The sequence below is a fragment of the Brienomyrus brachyistius genome, chromosome 19 (genome assembly GCF_023856365.1).
Source record: "Brienomyrus brachyistius isolate T26 chromosome 19, BBRACH_0.4, whole genome shotgun sequence".
In the NCBI taxonomy this organism is placed as follows: domain Eukaryota; kingdom Metazoa; phylum Chordata; class Actinopteri; order Osteoglossiformes; family Mormyridae; genus Brienomyrus; species Brienomyrus brachyistius.
The window spans coordinates 3,040,313-3,065,121 of record NC_064551.1 but is presented as its reverse complement, the minus strand read 5'-3'; the positions used below and the strand labels follow the sequence as shown (position 1 = coordinate 3,065,121).

General features: G+C 47.9%; 1 protein-coding gene across 4 annotated transcripts in view; it reads left to right on the top strand.

Moving 5' to 3' along the window:
- The window catches only part of epha7 (eph receptor A7), a 60,587-nt gene that overhangs the window by 6,489 nt on the left and 29,289 nt on the right, over positions 1-24,809 (top strand). For all 4 annotated transcript variants that reach the window (XM_048986376.1, XM_048986374.1, XM_048986375.1 and 1 more), the window contains exons 4-5: positions 11,582-11,737; positions 17,443-17,778. In XM_048986376.1, coding sequence (XP_048842333.1) covers positions 11,582-11,737; positions 17,443-17,778 — 492 coding nt within the window. The remainder of the gene's footprint in view (positions 1-11,581; positions 11,738-17,442; positions 17,779-24,809) is intronic.

Below are 24,809 nucleotides of genomic sequence, written 5' to 3'. Positions count from 1 at the left end.
TCGAAAATGGCCTATATAAAATATTAAGCAGGAGAGAGCTCGGCTGTGGGGGGGGGGGGGGAGCTGTCAGCGGTGTCATCGTAGAAGCCCCTTCCATGTTTGCATGAGGTTGCTGCGAAACCTGTTGTGATCAAGTCATTCATCACCGCCAGCGGAGAGGGACAGCTTGTCTTTCGCCTCTCGCTACGTCTCTCTTTGTGCAGCCGTCAGTGCCGTTTTTCTTCTTCTTCCCATGCTCCCCCCTCCTCCCTGTTCCCCCCCCGCACCCCCACTCCTTCCCCAAAAGAGTCGAATCAATGTTATGGGTGTTGAAAAAAGGACATCTGAAGTGTCCGGCTGCAAGCAACAGGGTTTATTTGCATAGAGATACGTTGTGTAAAAATAGCGGGCAATCGTTTTTTCTACGTTTTTTTTTTTCCCTCGTTCTTTTTCTTCTGCTCCTTCTCTCTCCACCGGTGCCCACTTGCTGAAATGGAGTCATTGAGTCTATCGAGGGCAAACAAAAAATGGAGGCCCGTCTCCAGACATTGGCGTCTTTGTTTCTGAAGTCGTTGCGCGCTCCGAGGAATGCAGATTGTGTAATTGAACACATCGCGAAATTACGCCTTAATTAGTGACCTGCGGTGCGTGATTGACCGCTGGCCTTGCTCCGATGTACGCAGACAGTGGATGGGCTGCTTACTCATTTCACTCATTTATCTATTCGCTCTGTATGAAGAGCAGTAAATGTAAGTGCAGGCACTCCTCAGGTTACGATGGAGTTACGTTCCAATAAACCTGTCGTTAAGCGAAAATATCGGAGGGCAAAAATGCATTTTAATACAGTGCACCTAACCTGACAAATGTCATGGCCTAGCCTAGCTTAAACATGCTTATAACTATTTATAATAGTTATGTAGTTATTTTACAATAAAGTGTTGAATATCTCATGTAATTTATTGAATAGTGTACTGAAAAACATTTACCCATCGTAAAGTCGAAATATCGCAACCTGGAGAGCATCTGTAGTCTTGTATGGATCTTGTTTTGTTGGTAGATGTTGTGTAGCTCCTGCTCCAGTCCTGCTTACACTCATACCTGAATGTTCATTGGAAGCTCAGCCTAGCTGCAGTTAGGCCGAGTCGCCTCCTCAACAGCATGTATGTTTGCAATGTGCTGTTTGCCTCACTTGTACTTTGCTTTGAACAAATGCGTCTGTTAAAAAAAAAAAAAATGTAAATGCAATGGGTGGTTATGACTCGCCGCATGGCGACGGGGGTAACGTCAGGCAAACGGAGAAGCCATCCGTCTCGGGACCGTCAGAGAGTCTGACAGGAGTTTGCTGGAGAGTGATCAATGGCAGGAGCCCCCCAGGGGATGGACCGCCTATTCAGGTCGGGCCACAAAAGCCAAGGTGCGTCACGGCAGTGGGGGGGGCAGGTCCAGGCGCAGGTAGGGCTGCACTTCGCATTTTAAATGTGGCTCAGGGCTGGGGAGTTGCATCGCATCCTGACAGCTTCCTGATGGATACGGTGAGGGCTCACGCTACGAACGGCCCTCTGTAACAAGTGCTAATGAGCTCGTTTGTGTAAATGAGGTGGGGGGGGCAGGAAAACACCAGGGTGGGGGGGGGAGCTCAGGACTCGAGCGAGTCAGGATGAAAACAATTTGGACGCTGGATTGAGGTCTTGTCACTGTCGCTGCAGCAGCATGCACACGCCCTGCGCAGAGTCAAACACAGGAATATGTGCTTGTTTTACACAAGAGGAGCAAGCGAGCGGGAAGAAAAGGAGGGTTTTCACGCTACAGGGCACTTCTGAGCACGTTTAAAAAGTCCTTTCTTGGTGCTCTCGGTGTTGGGGGGGTGGGCAGGGTTACGTAATAAGTTATCGATTTTTCTCCTAAGAGAAGATTGAAGTGCAGAAGCCCCCTTGTGGGACACCCCCGGCAGCGGGGACACTGACCCGCCAGCGTCTCCCTCCCTCTTAAATGCCGTGGGGGGGGCACCACGCTAAACGGCCAGATGCTGTCCCCGCTGACACCGCGTCCGCCCGTCCCATCGCATCGCTCCCAGCAGACGGCGGCGAGCAATTACGAAATAGACATCTGTGCCAAGGTTTGGATAGCAGGGGGAGAGTCGGCTTAGGCGGATCAAGGGGATGGAACCGGGGATCGATGGAAACGTCGGGACCTGTTAGCGCCGGTGGAGATGAGGCCCGAGAAGCGGCCCAGGCTTTTGTTCCTTGCTGGGGGGGGGGTGACTCCTCAGGAAGCGGGGGTCAGCCCGCGCGATCATCCATCTTCGGCCGTGACAGCGCCCTGTCAGGCCTGCGCCCACGTCACCACAGCTCAGGGCAGGACCTCCGCGGCACACAGCAGCCGGGTGTAAATGAAGTTAATATTCGCTGACCCTGTGCGTGGCCAATGAGGGGGGCGGGGAGTCACACGGCCGCTAATGCCACCTGACGCCGAACGCGGGCGCTGCTCCTCTACAGCTTCACGCTCCGTGCCAGTGTGTGCGTGAGGAAGGGTGCGTGTGTGTGTGTGTGTGTGTGTGTGTGAGAGAGCTGCTTTCTGCCGCAATACAGTGCATATCTTATCTGAGCTGCATCTGTGTGTGTGCTGACTGACAATCGCGGCACAGAGAGTACCGCACATGTGGATGCGCGTCGCCCGCGATGCGTCCAGGCAGGTTTATCAGCATATATTATTCTATGAATCGTTTTTTCCGGAGCAGCGCTCGTGTTCGGGGGGCCAAAGACCCCGTGGGGCCCCGTCCCCCGAAAACAGCCTCAGCCATCAGATGGATTATTTTTATTACCCGCTGATTTATATTCATATATACATGAGTTATTTCCGACAGCTTGTGGACGCCTGTCGTCACTCACGGCTCCGCAGATGCCCGGGGCCCAGGTCGTGTTTGGTGTTTGTTGTCACTTTAAGGTGGTTCATACCTCCCTTTTCTGCTACCTTGAAACTCCATGCATCAGATCGAAGGCCCTGTGTGAAAATGCTGCTTGCAGATGAGGAGACGGGAAAGAATAAAATGATTTTAAGAGAGGTCTCTTCATCTCCCTCCTCCAACCTGACCCTTCGTGACACGTGATTGGTGTATGTGACAGCCAATAAGAATGCTGCACAGCTCGCAGGTTTCGACAATAACTCTTAATTACTATAGCTTTTTAATGGGAGACCCCCACTGCAGACAAAGTTTTAAACGAGCGTTGAAAATATTTATACACATGAAGAGCCATGCACGTCATCGCCGATCACACACACACGCACGCACACACACACACACACACGCACGCGCTTCCGCACATTGTGTTGGCGCTCAATGGGAAACATCGGCTTTGTATCCAAGGTAACCTCTTATTTTTCGTGATTTCCAATTTAGAAGCAGGGTACATATTTATAAGGCATGAGGGGTCAACCTTAAAATGGGTGGCTTATTTGCTGTGGCTCTCAAAGTTACAACAGAATTGGCTCTCTTAGGTATTTCTTGTTCGTGGAGTGAGATGCAGTTGTCTAATGAGCAACAGAAAAAAATAACGTTGTTTCTCATAAAAAAAAAAAAAAAAAACAGGAATTTGGAGAAAGCAGTAGGAAAGCCTTAATTTAGTGACCTCTCTTTGTCAGTACCTTGCCTTTTCAGAAAATAAAGCTGCTTTGTTCCGGCCTGATCCAGCATATCCTGGGTGACTGTCGCAAATTGAGTTAGGAGTTAGAACTCGGCGGTGAAATTCCAGCACAAGCTGTCTTAATGATCGTAATCCGTAGCATATAATTATCGTTAATGTAAACAGCCCGCTGTCATTTGCGAAGATTGATTGCCTGGCTTGACCTGCTGGGGGCTGCTTGCGGATGCACCGGCACTGTCTTTGTGCATCACCCTGGGGCCAGGGGCCACGCAGTTAGGTCAGGTGGCCCCTTTGACATCTGAAGAGGCTGGTAGGTCAATCTGAAATCCTGATTTGTGTGTCAGAGAGAGAGACAGAAAGACAGTGAGGCCCTGAGTGCTGAGATTTTGGGATGTTTTTTGCCTTCGATTAGTGGTGGTGGGGGCCTCCAGACGAGGCAGACCTTTAGGCTGCCTGCTTTCATGTCTGATAAAAGCTGGTTTCCTTTTGTCTTCTCGTGCCTGAAGAACTTCACTGGGAGTGGACCATGACCACGAGCAGAAGTGACCGCTTTGAAATGTTTTTTTTTTTCCCTTAAATGCACCACACTAAATGCGATTTCGCACGCATAAAATGCAGAAAATAAAAGTACGGGGTTCACTGGGAGCTGAAGGTAAATTCGAAAATAGTGGATGGCGTTTGTGGACAGCTTTGCAGAGAGTTGTTGCATGTTGCAGCGTCGGTGTTTGTAACTAGATGATTCAGTGCATAAATCAGTCTGACAACATGGCTGGGGGAATGAGCCTGTGCAGGTGTTGGGGGCTGTTTTTCTGTGATCGTTTTGTCCGGGCTGTTTTTCTGTGATCGGTTTGTCCGGGCTGTTTTTCTGTGATCGTTTTGTCCGGGCTGTACTTCTGTGATCATTTTGTCCAAGCTGTTTTTCTGTGATCGTTTTGTCCAAGCTGTTTTTCTGTGATCGTTTTGTCTGGGCTGTACTTCTGTGATCATTTTGTCCAAGCTGTTGTTCTGTGATTGTTTTGTCTGGGTTGTTTTTCCGTGATCATTTTGTTCGAGCAGTTTCTTTGTGATTGTTTTGTCCGGGTTGTTTTTCTGCGATCATTTAACTATCATCATTAGGACTGTCCTGTTGGCCAAGGGCCTTGCAGTATCTGTGACATTATTTTGTAAAAATTTTAATCAAAGCATGGTGATAATTTAAAAGCTTCCTGTCCTTTGGAAAAAAAAGTTTACGGTTTCATAACAATAACAACAGTTAAATGAGTGTAATTAAAGCTTACATTTCGTTCACAAATTTGTAACATTCAGCTGTAAATTTGTAGTAGGACATGATATATATTTACACTGTAACTGAGATCAATTAAATTTTTGAGTCTAGTGTAAGATTTCAAACAATAACAAAATATAATCCAGATGAAAGTATTATCTGTTTTTGATATACCTATCAAATTATTTTCAATATAGTATTATTTAGTGTAAATACCTACAATAAATGGAAAGTCTTTAAACATACATATTTTTAAGCAAAAACGTGCATTTCAATGGCAATTGCAATTGTTTCTTGGCTGTCAAATCATTTTATGTCAATTTTTTTATTTATTATTATAATTTTTTTTATGTTAAAGAGATCCACTGGACACGAATTCCTCCAAGTCCGTGTTAATCTAGCCACACAAAAAGGAATCACACATTATTGTGCTGATATTATACAGCACCGAGTGAGGTGGGCGGACGCCCTGCTATAACCATCTATGAATATCAGGCATTAGTTATTCTCTGTTAAATCTCAGAAGCGGGACAGAACATCAGTCTACTGTATCCTGACGCTCTGCTCGTGCTGATACACAAAGACTTTACAGCCTAAATGTGTGACACGGGCAGCAGCCAATGTCCACATCCTTCCAAATGTAGGCCCCTAGCATATTAATCACATCATTTTTTTCATTAAATTCAGCTGCTTCCTTAATTGACAGCTTGTTTAGGCTCTTTTTCGCGAAATAAGTCTGGAAAGGGCACTGCTGGTGAATTCAGAATAGTGGCTTTCTGGCGGCCTAATTGCATTTTCATTTACATCCCTGTCATGGACACACCGTGGACATAATTAGGAAATCTGTCTGATGTCCAATCAAACACTTTCTTCAGGATTAACCCCCCCTTTTTTGGAGAATAACCCTTTAATACGGTGTAAGGAAACACTAATCTTCTCTTTGTTTCTTATGGAAAGCTACTTATCCCCATCCAGGCACAGGTACCAGCGATGAATAGAGTGGTTGTCTGCCAGTTTTGTCCCTATAACGTGTGGGGTTATGTGTGAGCTGGGGTGAGTATGTGATTTCCCCCCCCCCCATCCAATCTTTTATTTCTGATCTGCTTTTTTGCCGTCCTTTGTTACCCTCCAGCAGCCTCTTCCACTAGGATGTTGGTGTTTGCAATGAGCTGCGTTTGGAAGCGCGGTCTCTGAAACTCAATCCACAGCGGCTTCGCAGCTCCAGCCGGGCCCTGCTGCCGGGCTCCGCTCCCCTTTGTGTGCTGTGCGCGCCGCCCCCGTCGCCCCACACCGGATACAGACGCCTTTTTCTCTCTAAGGCAGAAGATTAAAACATCTGAGGGTGAAGCCCAGATGTTCAGCATATAGAATCTGCTTCTGTTTCTTTTATCCCCACTATGTGGGTTTTAGGGAGAGCGTTTTTTTTTTTTTTTTTTTTTTTTTGTACATTTTTATACATTTAATTAGAGCTGCAGGTTTTCAGTCTGGCGAAAAGATCTCGGGGCACCTGTTGGCCCCAAGTGTCCGTATGAAAAGGAAAAAAATCACAACGACATGTCAGAACAAGGAAGTATTATCTAAATATAATAAATGGCTGTATAAGAAAGACAATATATAAATGCATAATAAATACATTTAAAAACAAGTTCATAAAACAAAGTTATGAAGGATTAGTAAATTATCAGAGATTTGCAGTGGGATAAGGTAAAGCAGGTCACTAATTCCTTACTAATGTTCAAGGAAAACAAAGCAGAAATCGTGGGAACCCCGTTAATCACGAATGAAAAGTTCGCTGTCTCGGGATAGCAAATGGGTATTTAAGCTGCGATGGTAAAAATAGATTTTTATTTTTTTCATTTCCTTGCACCATGAATTAACATTCATATCACTGGCAAGGTACAGTTTGTCTGGAGCCAGGCTTGGTTCTTAGCAGTCAACAAATTCAGAAATGGCCTGTGTCAGGCGGGAGCGGAGCACGGTTTTGACATCAGGCTCCGCAGCCTCATTTTCGCTTCTTAAATATTACGTTGAGACTTTCTGAGGAAAATAACAACTGGAAACGAGGAGCTGAAGTGCAGGCAGTTGAATTTCAATGAAATGTTCAATTTCCTGTGTATTCCGGACTGGTGTCGCGCCTTAAATGAAACCAAGATGGAGAAAGGAAAGAGAACAGCAAACCAACAAGAAGCGGAGCAGATTAGGGAAACAGGAGGGTGCGATTTGCGAGCGGGGCGTGCTTGTCGTCTCGTGGCCTTGTGTTTCTGTGTCGGTGTTTAAATAGAATCTCACCGTCAGTCAGTGCAGCGGCGGCCGAAATAAGAAAACAAACCGGGCCTTTTATCACGCTTGACCCGCTCCACCTGGCATTCATCAGCAGCAGGGGTTGCCTGTTGCTGCTGTCGTCCGCTCGTTTCCTCTACCTCCTTTATCACTCTAATGGGGTGCTATCTGCAGGCCGCTCTCCGCGTCCGCCGCCCCGTCGCTGTGCATTCTTTCCACATCCGTCCCGGCAGCCGGGCAGATTCAACACATAACCGGACCTGGGCAGGGAGGGAAGTCGGTGTTGGGGATGGAGACTGTCTGCCACGTGCCAGTCGCTGTCCACTCCGAGCCACGGGAAAACAGGAAGTGAGACACTCGGGGTTGCCCTTCATTTCCTGGTGGAGCCGACCTCGCCGCCATTCTCGATGGGAGACGGAGATAACCGCCCCGGCTTAATTTGGGTGTTACGCTAAGCGGCTGTTTTGCAGAAAAGACGTGATTACCGAGCACATGACTGGACGCACCATGACATTTAATAATGCTGCTCGGAATCTATTTAGTCATTTTTAGCAGAAGCTTTAGCCCAGCATGCCAAACAAGTAAGGCAAATGGCACATAGCAAACATACTTACTTTCAAGTCGGCTAGGTGTAAGTGTGGCTAGACTGAGCTTCCAGTGTAAGCAGGACTGGAAACAAAGTAAGAACATCATTATACTATTAGTCAATGAAAATAAAGTGCAGCATTAACAACATTCCGAGAACACTAACAGACGCCAGCAAAAGAAAAAGAGTCTCATACATTAATAATCGGCGGTGATTAGTAGCTGAAAATGAGTCTGGTACATTAGTAACTGCTGGTGACTAGTATCTGAAAATGAATCGTTAATACACCGGCGGTGAATAGTAGGTGAAAGTAATTCTGTTACATTAATACACTGGTAGTGACTAGAATCTGAAAATGAGTCTGGTATATTAATAAATTGGCAGTAAGTAGTAGCTGAAAATGAGTCTGATGCATTAATAACTGGTGGTGAATAGTAACTGAAAATGAGTCTAGTACATTAATACATCGGCGGATACTAGTAACTGAAAAGGATTCTGGTACGTTAATACACTGACAGTGACTAGTAACCGAAAATGAGTCTGGTATATTAATACACTGGCGGATACTAGTAACTGAAAACGAGCCTGGTATGTTAATACACCGGCGGATACTAGTAACTGAAAACGAGCCTGGTACGTTAATACACCGGCGGTGACCAGTAACTGAAAATGAGTCTGGTACGTTAATACACCGGCGGTGACCAGTAACTGAAAATGAGTCTGGTACGTTAATACACCGGCGGTGACCAGTAACTTAAAATGAGTCTGGTACGTTAATACACCGGCGGTGACTAGTAGCTGGTGTGAATGAAAGAATGTAGATCTGTTGCATTAAAATGTCATCCCTGAGTTTGACGTCTCATCCATCCATGGCCGCCTTGTCACAGCTGTCCTGGTTGTTTTCATGTAACCAGCAGGATGTTTGAAGCACGTTAACCTGACCAGCTTTAGCTGCCCTTTGCTGTGTTTTAACGTGTCCATGTCGGACGCCGATGTCTGGCTTGTGGGACGGCAGCCTGTGATTGAGACATCCCCCCCCCCCCCCCGCAGAATGCGCCGGTTCTTATTCCCCCTCCGGAGCCACCTCGGCCATATATAAAGAAATGCTGAGTGTGGCGGTTTGTCTCCTGCTCTGAATGCGACAGCTTGACCACTGGAAGGCAAAATTACAGATGCAGGCTATGTGTAGTTTGCCAAGGAGCTCGCTAGAATGTCAGATGGTTTTAATCTAAACCCCCCCCCACCGTTCTTTTTTTCGTTGCTTAACCTCAGCCTTATTCTTAAGGGCGTGCCTAATTTCCCCGTGTAGTAATCGAGCGCTGTGTTTTTCCCGGCCCTCCTCTAGTTTGTGTCAACCTGCCGCTGTGTTGAGCTACAGCGGGGGCCTGACAGAATAGGGTCACAAATCCGCTAATATGTTATTCGTCCTACCTTTGTTTGTTTAATTTCCTTCCCTTGTTTGCTGTATGTCTTCATCGCCAATGAGGACAGTCAGTCAGTCAAACCTAGTCTAAAAAAAGCCTCCCTTTCTTTTTTCTCCCCCAGACGCTTGAATAATATTTGTGGAATATTCTCTGCATGCTAAAGCCCTATTGCTGTGTGAGATGCAGGAAGTGTTGCCTGCTTATAGTCATCAGGTTAAATTGATAGGGGAAAAAAAAACCAAATAGATTTATTCTATCCGTTCAGAATAGGCCTGTATTATAATGGTTCCATTACATTATGAAAAAAAAAACACAGAACAAGAGAATTATGACCCAATAGAATTTTTTTCCCATCCTCGAGTCGTGATGGAGGAAGCGTCACGTAAAATTAATCCCGAACGTACAGTTATGTGCTCATGAAAGAAGATTCTGGCACAGGGTTTGCCGAGCAGAGGAAGTTTGCCAGCCCACAGCACTCGCTGCCAGGCTAAGAATGCACGCCCGGACCGTCGTGTTTATGCATGTCACTGAAAGTGAGGCGGAGGCAGAAGCCGTGCGAGGGCGTGCACACGGCCACTCATGTCCCAGCACTGTTTGATTCCAGGCCCAATTTGCAGGCCTTTTACTTGCTCTGGATTACACAAACATTTCGGCTGTTCGGAGACATCGATAAACAGAGAGCGATCGTGGGGAAAAAAACGTTAAATAAACACGATAGCGCAAAATCTGTAACTTTTGAGGGCTGTTTACTTTCAGGGCCTCCGTTTACGTCGCACTGGTGCAGATAACTGCTAATTTCTGGCCAGTAGACATTATGGCCCTTTTAGGCATATGGTCGGTGCATATCCTGGCTACGCCACGGACCTGCTGGCCCGTCGGCTTACGGCTCTCAGATAAGAAACGGCAAACAGACGGGGCGACTTATCAGAATGTTTAAACAGCCGTATAGTTGGAAACATTTAAACAAGGGACACAGTATGTCTGTGATTATCCCAGTGTAACGGGCCTATCGTTTTACCATTAACACGGGTGAAACTGAAAGACACAAAAGCAATGAGTTAATCTCGTAATGCAATACAGATTTATTCTGTTATATATTTATGACCTAGTTAAAAAAAAATAAACAGTATAGCATAGAAAATTAGTTTAACAGTATTGTTAATGGGGCTGTGTTTCCTGTTAGGAAGTTAACCACAAAGTATTGAAACCACAAAGCACTGGAATTCCTATTTTCATTCCCAGTCCTACGGGTAAGGAAACAATACCGATGAAATCGGATCTTTTACATACTTTGCCAGTTGTCGTATTTTGTGAAGTCTGAAACGCAAAGTAACGGCTTCTGCGTATGCCGAGCGGATATAGCGGAGTAATTATGGCCCAGACGTGTTAAAATGTTGAACTCGGGCATTATCCATCGGCTGATTGTTTTAATTGCCCACCCACGACGTCATCCCCACCAAAATAACCTTTATATGAGGTAACACCTTATTTGGGATGTGTCAGAGAAAGGACTGAATTTAGCAACATTAAGTTGCCGCAGTCTGTTTCTCCTTTGACAAGAAGTGGACAAAACAGATTGTCTCTGCAAGGTTTATATAAGCTCCATGCTGTTAATGAATTTCCTACATATCTACGCTCTGGTATTTAATTTTTAGCAAAATTTAATTCCTGGAAGTTTATATTGACCTCTTATTTCCCAGAGAGTGAAGCAAGCACTTTGTGTATGTTTAGCATGTTGAAAATCGGGCATAAATCCACATTTTCTGAAGGATTTCTTTCTGGTTTGTCTGTCCATTGGCAAATGAAGTGAATGAGCTCATTCCGACACACATCGCTTACTTCCTGTTTCTAAATATCACCTTTCATGGTTCTTCACTAGAACATTGTGACCATATGGTGAGATAAAATAAGTGCCTACATTATTTATGAACGCAGAGTTCGGATAAATCTAACCATCCATGCCTGTAGCCACCGGCGATTTCGAAATAATTTATGAATTGTCTTTGATCCTAAGCTGACAAGTCATTTCATGTTACCTTTAACTTTGAAGGTGAAATGCTGGAAAACTCTGCTTCTATTATGGTGACCAGACCTGGATGGCAATGCCTCTGACACACAGTCGCCAATTTTCTTGTTAATCTAAGTACACCGAATTTTTTGCTTAGTACGATGTAATGCGTAGCATAGCAACAGATGATGTCATGCCTAGGTGTCTTCTCTGTCGAGGAATGTGTTCCTTAGCTGAGCTGTGCACTCACAGAGGGGCTGTTTGGTCGCGTACATGGGCGCCTACGCCCTTCTCCTTGCCCGGGGCCACGCGGCTTTCTTTCCTGCTCAACATGGACTCCTCTGTGTACACGGCCCTCTTGACCCGCCCCTCTCTCCCTCCCCCTCTCTATTCCTGCAGCCTGTGGTCGTGGCTTCTACAAGGCATCGTCGCAGGACCTGCAGTGCTCACGCTGTCCGGCACGCAGCTACAACGACCGCGAAGGCTCCTGGCGCTGTGACTGCGAGGACGGCTACTACCGCGCGCTGTCCGACCCGCCGTCCGCGGCCTGCACGCGTAAGTCCCTCGGCGTCTGGAGAGCACGTGGTGCTCCCTATGGCCAGGGCTCGTTAAACCCCCACCCCCCTACTCCTGCATTGTCTTTTTATAATTATGTCTCAGCGTCTGCTTTTCATTTTTTCATTGTGTTTTTTGTAATGATCAGAAGAGCAATTTGCCACTTGCTGTCGGAAAGATCGCAATTACAACCGGACGCCCCTCGTGTCTCCATTTGTCCCGGTGAAGGTTACCCTTATGGGATGAACGTCTCTGGAGTGTTTGCGTGGGCGCTGGGAGCCCGCAGTGGGGGCAGGCTTTCCTCCCCCTTGCCAGGGCTCCTCCAGGAGCCAGGCCGTACTGCCTTTGTACCATCTCTCCCCCAGGGAGCCGGCGGCCAGCTCGACGGAGTCAGACGGGGGGGAGGGGGGGCTGAAAATTAAATTTAACGAACAGCGTTCCAGGGCGGAGAAGGACTCCATTAACGACGGATCAGGGAAAATGAGGGTCCTCCTCTGACATGCTGATTTATACTTTACACATTAGCTGAAAATTGAATCAAATTGGGTACCTCTCTTCCCGGTCTTAATTCCACTACCCAATCAGTGGCAGAGCGGGTGCAGATGGCCGGGTCGACCCAATCGCCACGTAGAGCCTCCCCATTGGTAAACCGGGCAAAAAGAGTCACACCTCCCCCCCCCCACCCCCCAACCGCTCAGTCCATTTTATGAATGACAGATCCATAACCCTCCTCTCGTGTCTCAGCTCTGCTTTTACCGTGTGCGAGCGAATTGCTTAACTTTCCTGTTCTACATTTGTGTTCCACATGCACAGAGGGTAAAATACTTAAGCAGGAAAGGAGTTAAAAAAGTGCTTTGTGTTTGTCCCTGTCTCTGAGCAGTTCTCCTCATACCTAATGGGCCTCTTGTATGAATTTTTTCCCGCATTTTAAACCTCTTCTCTAAAATAACATGAAAGGAAAAAAAAAGTCGTACAGCATGACCATCCGCCATGGTTAACGATGCTTTTCGTCCGTCTGTTTTATCTCAATTATATCTGGATTAAGTTATTTTGGCCAGACAAATTGACAAGGAGGGAGATTTACTTGCTGGGATTTAGAATGTCATTAAATTGAAAGGTAATTGGATGTGAATTTACATGCTTTGAATAAAGCGCTTGATTGGCAGGTTTTTAAATGAGCGCTCGGACATAATCGTAGGCTCAAGACAAACAATGTGACATATCACTATAGAGCATGGATTAGGAACATCTTCTTGAAATTCCAGTTACGGAAATTACATATATAAAGGGAAATCATACTCTTAATAGTCAATGAATGAAGATATATTTTTTTAAAAGGACATTAAGCTAAAATTCATATTACGGGGTGCCATGTTGTAGTGTACGTGCCCAGTGGCACCCAGGATACAGGAGTATAAAAGGAGCCGTCTCATTCAGATGCAAACTGATGCGATAATGAGATACGCTGAAGGGCCTCTGCTGAGGATATTTCTGTTAGCACAGAGGGGAGACATGAGATGGTGACAGATTTTGGATTCCCCATCAATCAGGCGACAGCTGTGAGCAGCGCCAGGGCTAGTGGGGTCTGAAAAGGGCAGCACTGAGTGCCCCCCCCCTCCCCCCCTCGTGTCCGCCACCTCTCTGGGCTGACATCTCTCAAAGCTTCCATCCTGTCAGCAGTTGCTAGGGGACGAGGCGGGGGCTGTAGGACAGAGAGTCGTAAGGGCCTCACGTCCATCCGCCTGTCATGTGCGCTCTGCGCTCGGCTGCCATTTTCTGCCAAGAATGTGCCGGCCCCCTCCATGTTGGCTCAGGGGTCAAAGGTCAGGGCACACGTTTGCCGATTAGGATTTAGAGCTGGTGGGTGATGTAATTACCATGCTTGGGCGACCCCCCCCCCCCCCAGCCTGACTCTCCATTGAGTCCCTAGATCCATAATAGGCAGCGGTATGTCCGTACCGCCCGAGAGTCGTTTTCTAAGCAGCTAAGCTTCAGATTCGCTTGTCCTAAGCCCCGACTCACGAAGGTCTTTAAAACTCTGTGCAGGATAATAAAAACAAGCTTAAGGGAAGAGCTTTATTTAAGGACATTTAGTAGTTCAATAAAGAGGCGTCAACACTGTTTTATGAAGACAGCCGACAAATTAGTTTAATTTATTAAAGACCTTTACCGTGCTCTGTCGTTTCTCCCGGCGTCCTTCCCAGCAGCTCGGGCTGGCCACGGAAAAGTCATTTCAAAGGCCAAGTGGAAGCGAGAGATTTTGGCAGCAGCGCCGGGGTTCGGGGGAGAGCAGCGGGTCTGGAGTCCGCCAGAGAGGGGGGGCAGGCGGCGCGGCGTGAGAATTAGTCACCGGGGGGTGCTTATTCAAAAGCGGAACGGAAGGACAGCAGTGTCGGCGGACGAGAGTTTCTGTGGCATTGTGCCGTCAGAAGTGGCTGACGGGGCAGACAGACAAAGGCGCGCGGGGAGCGGAGGCCGGTCCCGCCACCGCCGCTGCTCAATTGAGACGTCCCAATCTGTGCAAATCCATGAAATGAAGCTTCAGTCGAAGGCAGAGAGCGAGCGGGGAAGGAACACAGCCCGATACGACGGACAGAGGCGCAAACCCCTGAGCTGAGAGGATCAGCAGGCAGGCAGCGGCAGCTCAGGATGTCGGTGCTGTGCGCTGCAGGTACAGCGGGCCGGAAAGGAAGCCGTCCGGGGGTGTGGGAGCCGGGCACGCGCGGGGGGGGTGCAGACAGCGAGTGCTGTGTTCAGGGCGCCTCCCCAGCATGTATTTATATTGCTCAGCGTGTGATGCTTTTAGTAAAAATTATTTTTAAAATGGTGCCGGAGTGGCTCAGTGGGTAGCCGCATACCTCCAGGGTTGGGGGTTCGAGTCTCATTCATGTTCTGTGGGGGGGGGGAGCTTGCAGGTCCTCTCTGCATCACGCTGATGTCCTCTGGGGGCCAGAGGCATGCATTTAGGAACACTGGCTTTGCTCCCATGGTGTGTGACCGCGAGTGTGTGACTTGCACGCCCCAGGGTCGATACGCATCCCCTTCAGGGTGCGCTTGTGCCTTGTCCTGCCTGGGACAGACACAAGGTCACAGTGACCCCATACCGGATATGCCATTAGAACAGTGTTTCCCAATCCAGTCCAGGAGAATCATGGATCCTAGCTCTGAGGAAGCAAAAATGTGGACAGTCTGACAAGGAGCAGGGGGGGAGCGGAAATGTGGAATGACTGTGGGTCCCTGAGGACCGGACTGAGAAACACTGGCTCAGAAGATGGATGGATAGAATATATGAAATATTTGTAAATGGCTTTTTAAATAAAACCAACAAAAATTACATTTCATTGGACATTATTAAGACAACATTCACAAGTTCATATTACCGTTATATATTTTTTTAGTTGCTGGCAAAATGCGTTGTTTTTTTCAGCAATTATTCTCTAATGCCTTTGGGAAACGGCTGCCCTTCACTCAAACCTTTAGCCCGCCTCTGTGGTTTCTGTTGCAATTTTGGTCCGTAATGTGTTATTGATTACAGTCTGCTGAGCAGGGCTGAGGTGGGAGGTCGGGGCTGAGGGTTAGGGCAGTCTCCCCCAGTCTGTCCACAGGTGTGCAGTTAAGTGATTTATAAGAATATGGGCCCACATCTGAAACAGCCGTATCCATGATGACAATTTGCGTTATAACGTTGTTTCTACGTTAGTCGGACGTGAGTCGCGACCCCCTTGTGCCGTGTGTTACATTTTTCACAATGGAGGAAAACGCTTTGATTTGAATTTTTTTTTTTCTTTGCTTCTCAAATTGCGGTTGAAAGTAATTTCAGGATCTTTGGGCTAATTAATAGTAAATGTTGCCAAGGTGATTGTGGGCAAACAAAAGGAGGAACTGAGATATCTCATTTGTCTGAGCCGTACATGTGTCGCTGAGAGGCTCGTGGGCGGGATTAGCATCAGCCAGTGGGATTGCAGACACACTTATTTACATCACTTCCTGTCCTGGGGCTGTCAGCTCCACTAGCTAGCCACCGTACCGTCCAGCAAGTGGTATATACGTGCCAGAAAAAGGTATATGTTCTATACCTGATGCATGCATTGTATTTGTAGGGAGGGTGAGATCTTTTAGAAATTCAGGATAAGACAGAGTGACATTTTACTGTCTGAATTTAATCAGATGGCTACATATGCATTGGCCGTGTCATTCAGTATCTTTATACTCACAACATATTTGCCCCAGAGCGCTTAACGCATCTAACAAGAATAACAGCATAGATTTACATAACTGTTAATATTGCACTGGTGTAAAAAATCATAGGAGGAAATAACAAATCTGTGGAATGGAATCAAAAACCTTTACAATACTTACTGGAGAATGAAAAACCTCGGAAGGTCAGAACTGCCTGCCCCCCCCGACACTGGGACATTGCATGTGCTTGTATTTCACTTTGCATTTGTACTAATTCCACATAGTATTAAATAATTCTTTCTCCTCTTCTGCCCCTCCTTAATTCCGGGAAATAAAAAAAAGGTGTTTTAAAGGTTTAAATAAACTGCTCGGCACAAAGTGCATAGCTGCCTCCGCTGTGGTGTGGAGTCCAGGCTAAATCCATTAGCAACTCCTGACCATTAGCAGTCCCTGTGTTCACCTTTGGAAAGGCTAGCGCCCCCGCCTGGAGGGGAGGAATAAAAGCGCATGCTCATACTGAGCCCCGACAGACACTCGCAAAGACAAACCTCAGCATGGCTCTCCATGCTGTCCCACCTATGACCAGACTGCTGTCCCAGGCTTTGTCGTTTCATAACATTCCAGACCGTCTTCAGCATAGTAGCTACTTGCTGTTTTCATGAACCTCCCCTGGCCTGTTAGGCTAAACTCCGACTTGCATGTGCTTGTATTTTGCTTTGCAGTTGTACTAATTCCAGATAGTATTGAGTAATTCTTTCTCCTCGTCTGCCCCTCCTTAGTTCCTGGGAATAAAAATGGTGTTTTAAAGGTTGCATTTCTCCAATTGCCAGGTTACGTCACTTCAAAACTTTCCGCATTGTTTTAGAAGAACCTTTATGTGAAATTTTTTTACATCTGGCTCATAAAAAATGCAGTTTAATTGAGGTAGAGATTGTTACTGTCAGATTAGGCCTGGACTTCGTAATATTTAAAGCCCAAATGCTGTTTATGAATCAGAGCTTTATGGGGTAATGACACCATCCTTTAGCGGTGCCACACTGTGTCTGCACTCCATGCTTAGCTAAATAAGGCCTTATCACAACACTGCGTTCTGTCTGCAGTACAAAATGGGCCAATAACATGAGTTTAAATCTGACCCATAAATCGCTGGAGTGTGCATTCTGGCCCGGAATCGTGAAGTCGGACCATCTCCACGATCAGCTGTATCGAGGAAGCCTCTGCGGTCATCTTTGCAGTCCATAGGTTCTGATATGTTTTTTTTTACATATGCGTAATGAAATGCGAACGGCATGCCTCATTATGCACGAAGAGCCGCGAGGCTCTTCACAGTCATCACCATCATCACCATCGTCTTCACGAGCGCCATGCCAGTACACGGCTAACGTCCCGCAGCACGCGGAACAGCACTTTGCTTTTGGGCCTTAACATTAGCCTCACAGTCCTGCTGGTTCCCCTCTCGCGTTGCCAAACCTCTGACTCACCTCCCCTCTATTTTGTGCCCCCCCCCCCCCGCCCCCCATTCGCAGGGCCCCCTTCAGCGCCGCAGAATCTGGTCTTTAACATCAACCAGACCACGGTGACCCTGGAGTGGACCCCCCCAGCAGACACGGGGGGCCGCAGTGACGTCACCTACCGGGTGGTGTGCCGCCGCTGTACCTGGGACCCTGAGGAGTGCGTGCCGTGCGGCAGCAATGCGGTGTACGTCCCCCAGCAGGCTGGCCTAGCCGACACCTATGTCACCATCTCCGAGCTGTTGGCGCACGCCAACTACACCTTTGAGGTGGAGGCGGTGAACGGCGTCTCGGACCTCAGCCGCACACAGCGGCTCTTTGCCGCCGTCAGCATCGCCACCAGCCAGGCAGGTAAGAGATGCCGGTGACCACCAGCAGAGGGCGACGGCGGCCGACTTCACGGCATCTGTCATCTGAGAAACGCTGAGTGATGACCCCCGCGTCGTATAAGCACGCGCCGCTTGTTTGCCATCCATTATTCCTGCTTGCATTTAGCCGCGTCTTAAACCCGTTAAGCGATTTGCGATGTTTGTGTTTCGCAGCACAGAACCACGTTGCCGTAGCGACAACGTCAGCGGTTACATCTCGGAAACGTGTACGCAGTTTGCCAGTGTGGGTCTGATGCTTCGGCAATTAAATACGCTCCAGTAGTCGCAGATCTGTAGTATTTATGATAACATGCATCGTTAAGCCTCTCTGCCAGCACTAGCACAGGGAACGATGTCATATATTCTTCTGGTAATCTACAGTAATTAAAACGCTCGGCCTTTGACAGCCTGAGAACGTACACCGAACTGCACTGAACTCTGTAATTATTTCCACGGATCCAGCAAATGGGGCTCTAGTTTTCTGGTTAGGTGTGCGCGGTGCACGCATCCTGTGCTAAAGAGGGCTCACTGTCACCGTTTTAGTGCCTTAGAAGGGAGCGGGGGGGGTAGGCCGAGGGTGGGCTGATACGATTGGCGTTATTGGCATCCCAGTCTGCTGTGGTGGAAGCTTGTAGACTCTCCTGTCGTGGACTGTGTTTACTGTAAAGCGGCCAAACGCTGTTAATCGAGGATCAAAAAATATATATATTTCAACAAGCTGAAGCATCCAATCAGCAGAAGAAGCAAAAATCTTTGTTGGTGATGACGGTGCTTGGAGTTTGGTCCCACTGTACTGCACATGGATACTGCTAGCGGTCGGCTGTTGTATTTCTGCATGTAATAGGACTGTGTGTGTCTGTGTATATAACCTGAGAATAGAGTATAAAACACACACACAGAAGACAAGGAGACAGAATGGGTCTTATGAGAGCCATCTCCTTCTCAGTGTTCCAGGAGGTCAGACGGAAAAGAAATGGTAATTGTTGCCAGGCAGCAGAATGAATGTGTGATGTGGAGAAGGGGTATGATGTATGTTGGGTGACAGGGCCCGTGGCAGAGGCGCACGCAGGCATGTGCCGTGGGTAGCCTTGGCAGGGACGCAAGGTCGAAGGAAGGAGACCTGCGAAAAACAATTAACACAGCCTCAGCGTGAGCCTTTCATCATTACGCTCAGCACGCCGACAGCTAACAATTACCGCGCCAACCAACCAGCTCCGCCGCGTCCCTGCCGCTGCCATCGAGTGGTACCGGGTGTTAATTGATAAAAAAATGAGTTTGCTTATGCAACACGAAGGGTATGTATTACATTTAAGTAGCGCCACTTTAAATCAGAGTTTGCCTAATAGATGATTACGTCGCGCTTCTGTCCATAGGGATCCCCACGTTAGTGATGTATGTTAGCGCGCACACAAGGCAGTCTCACTTTCTCGCACGCAGGATATTAACCTGTCTCCGTGAGCATGTGGGCGCCAGCCGTTTTCCTGCCGCATGCGGTGCACGCCTGAGCGACTCGGCTCCTGGAATCGGTGGCCAGCGCTGGCCCGGCTCAGGAGGGCGACTTTATTACCGAGAATTCTGGAAGCGGTTAACCTTTGCCGGACCAACGCAGGAATCCTATCGCGGGAAAAGTGCTAAAGAGGGCATCGGCCTTCTCGGGAAACCTTCCTCTAATCCGCGCGGTCATTTTTTTCCACAGCCAACGGCAAAACAGGCATGGGGAGGATGTGATTGCGTGAGGGCAGGTGGCAGTGCTGATGAGGATGGCACATCTCCCCTAATTATACTGAAGACACTGTCTGGGGTAACACATCTATCGTTGAAGGTGTTGAGTGCTTATTGCTCCTTGAAGTCTAATTGCGATCCAGGTTTGTCTTTCCCGAACTTAAATAACGACGCTTCACTGAAGTATATGCGAATTTGTTGTGATATTTGGAGTAGTTTACAGGAGATAGAAGTTTTGCGGTGTAAATATCAGCTGCTTCTCAGCTACTAGCTACAAAAGACCTTTCTCCCAGGCCCCGGTTCCAGTGTCACAACAGGCTTGTAAACGGGACGCATTGGTCAAACGTGTCGCTGTAGTTTCTTGGATAGCCATTAACATGCACTTTGAGGGACATCGCATCTCAGAAGAAAAATGTGCTGTGGAAAATAGCATAGAGGACGGATCAGAATCCGACTCAGCAGTAGGAAATGCGCAGAAACAAGTGCGCAGGCGGCAAGGGGCGTAGACAGCGTGATCGGTGGGTGGGGGGAGCCGTTTAAATTGATTTTAATGCAGGTGTCAGCTAGAATCCATTGTACATTTATACGCATTCAGATGCAGTGTGTGCTGCAGAGTCGAGCGGCCTTTTGCAGTGAGGCATGCTGGGGCAGACAAATACGGGAGGGGGGGGGGGGGGTAGGGCTTATCTCATCAGTGTTTAAGCTGCTATTCATTGACTTATTGACTTATTGTTATTGCCCGAATACATACACAAGCCTTAACAGTGTCTTATTTTTCTCTTCACTCCTTCATTTTTGGAATCTTTGGAAGCACACATGCATACATTTCAGCCACATATCCAGTACACCAGTGTGGTCCCACAGACGGTCCATAGTTGCGAGGGAGCAAAAACACGGACCGTCTGGCATGGAACTGAGAGGAAGTGAAAACATGGAGCGACGTTGAGTCCTCAAGGACCGGATTGGGAAACACCGCAGTACACTATTCCCGGTACCCCTGGCAACGTAGCAGGGAATGCCCAGCCCGGGATGCCAGTCCCTCGCAGGGCACACACACATGCAAGCACCGGGCAATTTAGAGATGCCCGTTTGCCAAGTGCATTTCGTGGGGCTGTGGCAGGAAACCAGAGAGCATGCAGGAAACCCACACAACATGGGGAGCGCATGCGGACTCCACACGCACGGACCGGGACGCAATTCAAACCTGCGAATCCGGGGACATCAGGCAGCAGGCCTGCCCACTGGGTCCCCACTGCCTGGAAGCAGTTCAGGATAATTACTAGATATAAACCTGAGCCTCTTAAGGAAACCGAATAAATAAATCTTTATTGCTCAAGCAGAGAATCTTCATGGGCTGTACTGCAGCTTTCAGGACTGGGATGGAGAATCTTTAGGACAGATCCGTTTTAATCACAAAGATGAGGTAGTAACTCACCAGGATGAGACGTCTTATTTTTTTTTCAGCAAACATGCAGTTGTTTATCCCACTGCATCTCCCACTGGTAAGGAGAAGAGCAGAGCCAGACACGTAAGCCTTTCTGTGGGAAATCGGCAGCTCGGCGGCTCACTGCCGGGGCCCCAGATTAGTCATAAGCTATGTTTGTGATGCTAATCTCCCCCCAGAAGACTTGCCCATAGTCTGCGCTTCGCCCGGTCATTAAGAATAACTTATATAACCGCTCTCCTCAGTCTTGACGGCAAAGACGGGCGTTGCAAGAGAACAAATGGCCGTCGGGCGGAGTGACATGCTCGGGTGCCTGCATGCGCTAGCCGCGGAGGTGCTAATTCTATCGCTGTCGCCGGCTAACTTTGTAAGCAATGCGGCTCAGTGTATTTGTAAACAGCGGCCGGTGGGAGTGATAAGGCCATCGACGCAGTGCCTGCGTCTGAGCTCCGGCAGAGCGCCGCTGCAGGGTGAAGGTGGATTGATCCGCGCCCGTCCCGTATAACCAGACTCAGCCGGTGTCATTTTCTAGTTAAGTGGAACCCGCTGCTGTGGCGTTTGTCTGCAGTTTTTCATTACCTGGCAACCCATCGTCCCACCCCTTTCCCTCTCTCACTCTCTTTCTCCTTCTCTATCTCTCTCTCTTTCTGTCTCTCTCTCTTTCTCACCCTCTCTCTCTCACCCTCTTACCCTCCCTCTCTCTCTCTCTCTCTCTCTCTCTCTCTCTCTCTCTCTCTAACACACATACATCCTTTTCTTTACCTCCTTCCGCACAGTAATTCGATGAGCCCTGGGCAGAGCGGTGGGGTTCGACAGCTGTAGCAGAGCGGCGGTGGTCTCTCAGGGCAGGGGCTCCCGGCACTTAACCCCCGGCTTCCCGCAAAAGCCTCCCGATTCGTCTGCCACCCAATCCGTCAGCAATGAATAATTTTCATGGAAGGTGCACTTTAATTACTTTCCCATTTAAATGGCATTATCGTGCCCTATCTAGGTAATTAATCTCCCCAAGTATCCTGTTTCAGCCTTTTATTGCGGGCAGACGAGCCCCCTAAATCCCCCCCCCCCACCCAGAATCCCGTGTGGTTGAATGAGCGCCCCTGCTCACAGTGAGGCCCCCTCTGCCTTCGCCCTCCAGTCGGCCCTATGCTGGCCTCGGACCCTGGGAACCGCAAGGTGCTGTGTGTCTCTGGGAAGGATACTGGTGGGTGGCGGGGGAGAGGGGCTGTGCCAGATCTCTTAGTGCTGCTGCTGTGCGGCCATTTCCCCCGCACTGTCTCACTGTCAGGGGCCATCATCATCATCACCATTATCATATTAATATTATTATTATTATTAATAATAATAATAATAATAATATTCATAATAACAATCCCTGCCTCATGCCCATAGCTTCCGGGATAGGCTCCGGACTCCCCGCGACCCAGAAGGATAAGCGGTTTGGAAAATGGATGGATAATAATAATATTAATAAGCCACTGTGCTCTGTTCTTCCTCAGGTACGCTTGATGCTGACTGTGCCTGTACTATATAAACATGGGGGCTTGTAATTAGGACCCCAAGAGCCCCTCAGTGACAGGGGTCCTAAGAATCTGGATCATAATTGGATTGGCCTGGGTTGGGGCCCAAAATCTCGAACCTCACCCGTGCGTATAAGCTCTTCTTTCTTTGCTGAGAATGGATGGATTACATCGGCATAGTTTCTTTTACATTGTATTTCTCTGCATACATATAACAGTGTAATGTGCATTTTCCAGAACGGGTGTTATTTATGTGGCAGATTAAGAATATGCTTTTAAGAAGCGTGCAGCTCTGCACGATGGCAGGGGGTCTCCCATGGCCTCGTCTTCTCCGAAGGTGTGCAGATCAAGGTGCACTTTAAATAGTCGGATTCCAGTGAGCCAGCGGAGTTTTGAGTGTATGTCTGTGCCAGTCTGGCTATTGTTTACAGTGACAAAAAGCCAAAGTGAACTTTAATATGGAAACCTCACCTTTGGAGTGTGTTTAAGGCATTCGGCACTTAGCAGGGGTAGAAAAAAAAAAACATTTTGGGATTCCATTATACTTACATGAAAAAAAAAAAGTCAGAGTTGTGCCCTGCGGAGAAGCTTCCTGCCTTGCGAAAAGCTTTTAAGCTGCGACAGCTGTGAGAACATAGTGGATGGCATTGCACTGCAACGTGAAGGCCCTCTGGAGAAAGTGTCGTGGAGAATGAAAATGAAACACTATTTTTAAACCATAAATTAATAGTCTTAATGTTAATTTCAGATTCACTAAACTTGTATTAATGAGTTTCTTTTTGAATGACAGGTACTAATTGAAGTGGTCTCTAAGGATAGCGGTCTCATCTCTCAGACGAGACTGATGATAAATACGGGTGTTATAAACTCGGAACAATGAGCCGGCGCTAAGAATTATTTAGAATTTGAGTGCGGTGTTGCAGCATAATGGCTAAAGCGCTGTTGGTCAGGATGGAAGGGTGTTGTTCTGTGAGGGGATTGGAAAGCAAACGAAGCCAAAATCTTGCTCCTCTTTAATCTAATTATGCCGTCATCTCTTTAAATTTTGTTTACTGAAAACAACATTCATATATTGGAAAAAAATATAGTGGAGGCCTGGTTTTACTAAGATTCTCCAAAGACGGGCAAGGATGTGGTCAGGGGATAAGCAGCAATAATAATAATAATGTATATAATGATTATATGTAATATATATAATAATAAAATTGGGTTTGTTGACTTCAATAGCACTAAGAAGGTTACCATTCAGTCTCACCTCAGTTCCATGTGGATCCGGCCACTGTCCCAGCCGAATTTCATCTTCCACATGGTCCGGAAAGACCTTTGCATTCTTATCGGTGTGATTTGGGGACACCTGACCAGAGCTGAGTATTCAGAACCATCGTGGCGCTGGTGTGCGTTTACATCTCCTTATGTGATGACAGCGGTCACCGCGCGGACAGCGGGGGAGTCCTCTTGGCCCCAATCTCCCTTTACTGCCCTTGCGTGGCCCCGGGGCCCTTGCAGTCCCCTGGTGCCCCGTTTATGAGTAGCAAATGCTCGCGGGCCAGTCCTGGTCGAGGTGGTAAAGTGTTTCATTTCCTGTCGTAGAACCAGAGGGAAAAGAGAGAGAGAGAGAGAGGCAGTAACTCTGAATATAGGTGCATGTCACAGGTGTCCAATAAATGCAGCAGGATTTCAGACACCTGCATGTGGCCGTCGGGATTGAGACGTCCCCCTGCACCCCCGCTGGGTCGCGATCCGCCGATCGCCTGGCGCCGTTCAAAGGGAGCATCTCCACGCGACAGCACAGGGCCGTCTTCACCGCAGGCTGACAGTACAGAAGCAGCCTGACAGGTCAGATCAAGCCATCAGTTACCGGGAAGCGAAGACACAACCTGGCCCCCACCCCCCAGCTAAAAAAAAAAAAGGCTCGCTGACAGATTTGGAGGGATTCGGATACCGAGGTCCGGTGTAGTGTGTGGGAGGCTTTAAATGCGTTTTTATTTATTAACAGGGCCATTTTGAAATGGGCCGGTGTTAGCGGTGCCGTTAGCTTAGCCCCGGTGACGTTAGAGCACGAGCTTCAGCTACCGAGGCATCTCAGTACACAAGCGAAGACAAAAGACTGACAGGCTGCTTTGTGCCTGTCATTGTCTCACTGGCAAGCCGTCTCCTGTAGTGAGAAGAACTAATTATGTGTTGAACGTCCCCCCTCCCCCACCGCCGCCACCTTATTCAGACCATCACATTTGGAAACCATAATGACTTTCACTCAGACTATTTCTGCTATGGAAAAAAGCAAGTCTTGCTGGAAAATTCACAGTTGACACCTCTGTGAACGAAAGCGAG